The 6,531-nt window shown below is 61.8% G+C and overlaps 1 protein-coding gene across 1 annotated transcript; it reads right to left on the bottom strand.

The window, feature by feature from the left end:
• Nucleotides 1–645: 645 nt before the first annotated feature.
• LOC130684520 (uncharacterized) lies at nucleotides 646–6,111 on the bottom strand. Its single transcript, XM_057505416.1, has 4 exons — nucleotides 5,937–6,111; nucleotides 2,574–2,645; nucleotides 2,279–2,385; nucleotides 646–2,083 (listed from the first exon to the last, which is right to left on the bottom strand). The coding sequence occupies exons 1-4, from the start codon at nucleotides 6,109–6,111 to the stop codon at nucleotides 1,724–1,726; spliced, it is 714 nt and encodes a 237-aa protein (XP_057361399.1). The 3' UTR covers nucleotides 646–1,723.
• Between the last annotated feature and the right edge of the window lie 420 nt (nucleotides 6,112–6,531).

The following is a 6,531-nucleotide window of genomic DNA, read 5'->3' as shown; positions in this document are numbered from 1 at the left end:
TGTGGGAAAAGGAAGGGCACTCACTAATTATCAAATTAACTAGCAAGTCCTTCCCACGCATTCTTTACACTTGGGCTTGCCCGTTCCGTCCCAGCAGCTGCCTGAGAACCCTGCCCATGGGGAAGGGCTGTGAGCCGGCAGGGAAGCCCCACTGGGACATCCGGGCAGCCCACCCCACTTTACTCCACCTCTCCCCAGGCCTGCGGGCAGTGGGTGGAAGCCGGGGGCTCTGCGGCGCGTGCCACCCTCAGAGGCAGCTGGCCTCCTGACTCCCCCACCCGCCTCACCCCTGCTAGCAGGCGGCCCCCGCTTCCCTCCTTCCTGAGCCCCACTCGGGAGCTCACACCTCCAGGCTGCACCAGCTCCAGCCACGCTCAGCCATCCTGTGCCTGGGTGGGCGGCTATGCAGGCCCCTTGTACCCTGAGCCTCGTCCTCCATAAGGGCCCAGGGACAGTCCCTGCATGGGGCCTGGCCACATGGGCCCCCTCCTTCCCAGCACTGAGGTCTACTTGCCCCTGCAGGCCCATCCGCCCTGGATCTGCCTGGTGAGAGGCCCTGAGGGAGCCTGGAGGAGAAGGAAGCAGGTCACAACCTGCCCGATGTCCTCTGGCTTTCCCCCTGGCAGGCCACCGTGGGCAGTCAGTGCCCCCACCTGCGCCACAGCCTCTGTGAGCAGCTCCTTCCTGCCGCCAGTTTCCTCTGTGTTCCGACTGGGCCCCCACTCAGCCCCCAGGGGTGCCAGCCCTGGGCCTGCTGGTCACCCAAGCTGAGTGTACCGTTCCCTGCTGGGCCCCTTCCTGGTACACCCAGGCCAAACTGCCTCCAGCAAGGCTGTTTTATTTGCAAGGGAAAGAAATATGCATAAGCCACCCCAAGCCCCTGTGTCGGGGGTCCCCAAGGCCAGCCTCACTGACTCACTAGTGCTGTCGGGACTCAGAAAAGGTTGTTACACCCTCAGATACAGAGTATGAAAGAGAAAGGGTGCAGGTGGAAGTCAGCAGAGGGAAAGGCTGCTGGGAGAAGTCCCGGGACCGGCCCTCAGCTTCCCAGTGTGCTCCCCCAGTGGGGCCCCTCGGGGGCACGCTTCACTCCACCAGAACCATGGAGACAGGTGCCCAGTGTCCCCAACCAGGGACTCTCCCCTGAGTGCTGGTGTCCAGGGTCACGCTGGGCGTCGGTCAGGTAAGCCCGCAGCACCTGCGTGACTGGCTCCTGGGGAAAACACAGATGCCATAAATCACATTGTCAGAATAAACTTCTCCAAACTGGTCCAGCCTGGCCTCGGGCATGCAAAACACTCTGAACTAGGCAGAACATTCTAATTCTCTGAAGACTAGCGTTTATTTGGAATGTGCAGGGTTTGAGAAACCAAGGCCTGCCCGTTAATCCTCCCCTGCCTGGCCACCAAGTAGAACGAGGTCAGAGGACGTCACAGATTTGCGCCGGGCTGCCGGCTGGGCCTCCAGAGGAGCAGAACAGAACAGAACATCGTTGGACGCAGGGTGCCTCCTCGCTCCCCCGGGGTCTCTCCTTCCTGCTTCTGCCCAGCCCTCCGTTTCCCCAGGACCCCCTTCCTCTCCTCGCTCCCCTCCCCTCTACTGTCCTCCCCTCTCCTCCCTCCCAGCACCCTCCCCGCCTGCCCAGCCACCTGCCCCACATGCCCTCTCGGTTCAGGTATGGTCACCACCATCCGCAGCCCGATTCCAAATGGCTACGGAGGATCTATGGAACCAGTTGGGGCTGGGTGCTCGCACCTGCTCTAATCGGCCTCCGCCAGAGATGGGGTGCAGAGCAGGGTGCTACGGGCTGGGCAGCCCCACACGCGTCTGCTCCACAGGCATGGCTCTGCCCCACCATGGCAGGTGGACACAGGGCCTCACAGAACAGTGGGGGGAAGACACACATGCAGGGGCGGCACCAGGGAGGCCACACGGCCCATTTCAGCAGAGATGCCGTCAGCACAGGATCCCGGACTGGCCTTTGTCTCCAGGAAGACCTGGAACAGTCCAGAAAGACCTCCGTCCCCAGTGTTCTGGCTTCATTGCCTAATGGGGGGCATTTGAGCCCGACGCTGCCCCAAGTCTGGTAGGGGGACAGAAGTGGTCTCAGAGGACGGGGACAGGTCGATGTGGCCAGGAGCAACAGGGGTACCTTAATGAAGGGACAGGGCTGCAGAGCCCCTGTTGTTTGCTCCCACATTAGTAGGACCCCTCTGTGGGACTGGGTGGCGGCCTTGACTGCGGTTCCCAGAAGATAAAGGATCCCAAAGATCCTCACCTTGAAGAAGAAGGAGGTCTGGCAGCGGACAGGGCAGAGGACTGGGGAGGAGAGCTGCCGGGCGGATCGGTGCAGGCCGGGGGCCGTTCCTGGGGCCAGAGCGCAGCCTGAGGGGGAAGCGGTTCAGGGAGAGAGGAGTGGGAAGGCAGCGCAAGGGCAGCAGCAGCCGTGGGGGACCCAGCCCCCGGCACGAGGGGAGGCGAGATCAGGCCGGGCAAGCAGCCGCCGGGCTCCGGGCCCGTGTCCAGCTGTGACTCTGTGGCAGGGACACTTGGAGATAAGACCAACTCCTCACCTGAGTAGCCCCAGGACCACCAAGGACAGGGGGGGGTCTCCTTCCAGGGGGCACATGGAGGTTCAGCTGTAGCTGGAAACATAAAAGGGGTATCACACATTTGCACGCATGTGCTGGCTGGTGGCTTTGCGATCGCTGCCCAACACCCATCACGGAGAAAGCCTGTGCCCTGCCCGCCCCTGCCTCTCCACCCCGGAACCCCGCTCAGGAATCGTCCTGGTCACGCTCGCCGGGGCGCCAAGGCTGTGAACGGACCAAGGCCTGCCTCCTCCAGGGAACACACTGTCGCACACACAGAGACCGAGGGACGGAGGAGTGAGGGCAGCACATCCAGCGTGCCCTCGGCTGGCACGGTCCCGGCAGGACCCTCCAGGAAGGCGTCTGCGGCCCCGACACGGCCACCAGCAGGGGCGCTGGGCCCCTGGGGAGCCGGGGTGGCTCGGTCTCCTTGCACATCACCACCTCCCTCACCTCTGCTGTCAGGCCAGCCCCCCGAAGTTTCTGTTCACCCATCAGTAAAATGGAAAGAGTAATACCGATCTCACCAGGGTATTATTTAGACTTATTTATTAATGCTGGCAATATTCTCAGAGCCCTCAGGATTAAAGCAATAGATCACCGGGAAATATGCCGGCGTCCTGTTGCCATAGCGATGGTTCCGTTCTCCGGGCTCCTCCTCAGAGCCCGCAGCACACTGGGATCCCGGGGTCCGAGGCGCAGAGCTGCAGCCAGGACATCAACACTAACAACAGTGATAATTAAATTACACAGAGAGGAAGCCCATGAAATATGTATGTATGGGAGAGAAATGGGTTTGATTCATTTAGGCAAACGGGAAAGTTTTCCCATCAGAAATGGCCCCCCGGGAGCCTGCGGCTGGCTCTCTCTGGCTCTCATTTCTTTAGACAAAGCAGGGGGACAGCGAAGCCTCGGCAGGGGCCTGAGGTGGGGTCAGAGGTGGGGCAGAGATCCAAATGCAATCCTCCTGAGAGCAACAGCTGGCGCGGTGCCCAGTGTGCAGCGTCCCAGGGCAGATGCCCTGCTGTGACCCTCGGCCTCGCTCCTCAACAGCTGCCCTGATTAGGTGCCTCCTCTGTGAGTGCGGTGGTGCTGGGGTATGACCAGGACCCTTGTGACGATTCAAGGAGGCAGGAACGGGGCTCTTCCCTCCACAGTGACCCCTGAGGGGTGGGATCGCCCACCTCTTTGCGTTGAGGGTTCTCCAGGTTTCGGAACTGAGCTGGGGGCTCTCGCGTGCTGTCAGCTATGCCGCTCGCTGCCCGGCAGAGCAAGCGTGCCATGCAAACTGGGCCCACGACCCAGAAGCACCAAACCTGCCTCACCCTCCCGGGCCGGCCCAGCCAGCGAGGACCCGCAGGCAGCCGTGCGATGGCCCTGCTCAGCCCAGGCCCCGGGGCAGCTCCGCCCTGCAGACGGGCCAGCCATTCACCTCTTTCCTCTCCAAGATGGGACTGAATCTCAGCTACGATTCGCTGACATTGCCCTGCTCCCAGCTGCCAGCCATCCCCACCGGGAGCCTGGGGCAGGTCCCATTCCAAGTCCCTGAAGGGAGGGCCTGGACACCCCAGATTTGGGCTCAGCACAGTGGGTGCTCGGCAAGTACAGCACTTCCCCGTGACCCGAAGAGGAATGTCCCCCCCACACCACCTTCCAAACTGCCCTCTGCTGACAGCCTTCCCCAGCCGGCTCGGTTAAGGCCCCAAGGCCAGGCACAGACGGAGGACAGACCGCTGGGGACAGACCGCTGGGGCCCAGGCCCCTCCCTAGCGTGCCTGGAAGGTGGCTGGGGGTGCCCAGGCCCAGCCCCCTGCCCCGGCTGTGTTTTCCTCATAAGTCTCTACCCCGCGGGGGCCTCGGGAACAGCTCCAGGACCTGTTGTGGGTCCTGTGCTCTGAATATAAACCCCTGGGTGACCAGCACAGGTGGCGTCTGGGGAGGCTCTGCTGCTCTTGTGAACCTGCAGTGCCCCGAGCCAGTACTGTCACCAGGCCTGGTTCTGCTGTCTGTTCTGATGGCTGTAAGCACCTCAGTTTCACCTCGTGTCCCAGACCAGGAGCTCCCGAGGTCAGGGACAGAGATTCATTTATTTGGGACCTGAGCCTCACCACCTCCAACACACCCAAACACACAGTCCAACCAGCTCTGTCCTATCAAAGCCCAGCACCCTGCACCTCACCAAGGCTCAGAAGGATTAGCAGAGCCCCTCCACCAGGACACTGAGGTCCCTGTGGCTCTGCACAGCCAAGTGCACCATAGCCCCTCCCCCCACCATGCTCCAGACACTGTCCTAGGCACGGGGGAGACTCAAGGAACCACACAAGCCCCAGCCCCCTGAAGCTCACAGCCTGCTTCCGATGGTGAAGGGCACAGGGCTGAGTGGGCGTGACCCAGCGGGGACAGCTAAGCAAACATCCGAGGTAAGTTTAGAAGCTGAGGTTTAGAGAGCTGCAGGCGAGGACACAGCACGGGCCAAAGCCCTGTGGCTCGGCCTTGCCCTGTGTCTGGGTAAACGGGTGACACTCGGTTGAGTTCCCAGAGCCCCGCTGGGGGCCTGGCCCCTGCCAGTTACTTTCCAGCTACCATATCCCTGGACCCCACAACCAGTGAGAGTGAGCCCCCTTTTGCTGTTGAGGAGACAGAGGCTTAAGGATCTTAGGTGGCTTCCTAAAGGTCCCACGCTGGTGTGTGTGGCTTGATCACAGGTCCGCCTGGTTCCAAGGCCTCTCTGTCCACCTGCCCTCCCCTCCAGAGCTGTGAGTCCAGCTCATGGACCTGCCCAGCAGGCCTTGGCATTGACGCTCCTCCTGGGAGATGAACAAAGGCCACGACAACCTTCAGTGTGGCAGGCTCCTGACCCCTGCTGGGCAGAGGACTGGCCCAAGGCCCTGTTCAGAGCAGGCTGGGCCACTCACGGGGCCAAGGCTGGCTGAGCCTGGTGTCCACTGGAGCCACCCTGCTGCCAGGCAGTGTGGGCCAAGCCCAAGGCAAGCAGAGGAGGGAGCCCTAGTCGGCCTCCCTGCGCTCAGCCCTGGGCCGGAAGCAGGCATCCCCAGCTGACAGGCAGCGGCCACATGCACACCCCCACATCTCCAAAGGTGTTCTCACCCACGCCTGGACTGCAGTCCCTGAAGGGGGCAGCAAGGAAAGGGGTCAGGACCACCCCAGCCCCCTCCCCAGCCATCCCACCTCCCACCTTCACCACATGGGTCCCACAGCAAGGAGCCCCTTGGCCAAGCATTGCGCATGATATCCCTCTGCCTAGATTGCTCTGCAGGGCCACTCCTGCCCCTGAGACTCAGCTCAAATGCTGTCCCCCCAGGAGGCCCCCTGCTCCATCAGTACCTCCTTGCAGGCCCTGCCCACCGTGGGTTGACCACTTGTTGAGGCCACAATGCTCTGTGTGGACCTTGTCCCGGAGCAGCCCCTGACAGTGCGTCCTCTGCCCTCTGTCCCCAGAAAGCCACCAGCAGGCTCTCCAGAAAGCACCTAGGGACAGAACCAAGCCCTCTTTGCACATGTCAGGCAATGTGTTTTCTTTCTCCAAGAGCACTGCAAGTCCACTTCCCCGACAGTGACGGGAATGGGTATTGGGGGTGGAGAGAGCACATTATGAATGATTCCACTTGAGTCTACTTTTAAAAGGAGGAAATCAATATGCTTTTCCCAGCATGGTCTGCTCCCCTCCCCTGACCTCTCAGCTCAGGCCGCAGCTGCTCTCTCTCCTCCTTCCTTCCCAGAAGAGGCCGTCCCTTTCTCAGAACCACCACAAAGCCTAGGGGGAAATGGGCTTCGCTTCCAGGGGAAGTGCTGGGTGCAGGCAGGTCACTGGCAGAAGAACTTGATCTCAGAGGACCTGGTAATTGCACCGTGCCAGCTGGGGCCGCCAAAATCACAAGCCTGCCCTGTACTGGGCACTGCCCGGTGCTCACACACGCTG

Source organism: Manis pentadactyla, chromosome 8, assembly GCF_030020395.1.
Source record: "Manis pentadactyla isolate mManPen7 chromosome 8, mManPen7.hap1, whole genome shotgun sequence".
Taxonomy (NCBI): domain Eukaryota; kingdom Metazoa; phylum Chordata; class Mammalia; order Pholidota; family Manidae; genus Manis; species Manis pentadactyla.
The sequence above is the reverse complement of the archived record's forward strand: the minus strand, read 5'-3'. Positions and strand labels throughout refer to the sequence as shown.

What these genes read in the sequence shown, in the direction of transcription:
- LOC130684520 (XM_057505416.1), bottom strand. Translation starts at nt 6,111, where the DNA reads ATGTGCAAAGAGGGCTTGGTTCTGTCCCTAGGTGCTTTCTGGAGAGCC. An exon ending in TGGGCAGGGCCTGCAAGGAG is followed by an intron (nt 2,646 to 5,936) that starts GTACTGATGGAG and finishes TTATGTTTCCAG; the next exon opens with CTACAGCTGAACCTCCATGT. An exon ending in AGACCTCCTTCTTCTTCAAG is followed by an intron (nt 2,084 to 2,278) that starts GTGAGGATCTTT and finishes TCCCCCTACCAG; the next exon opens with ACTTGGGGCAGCGTCGGGCT.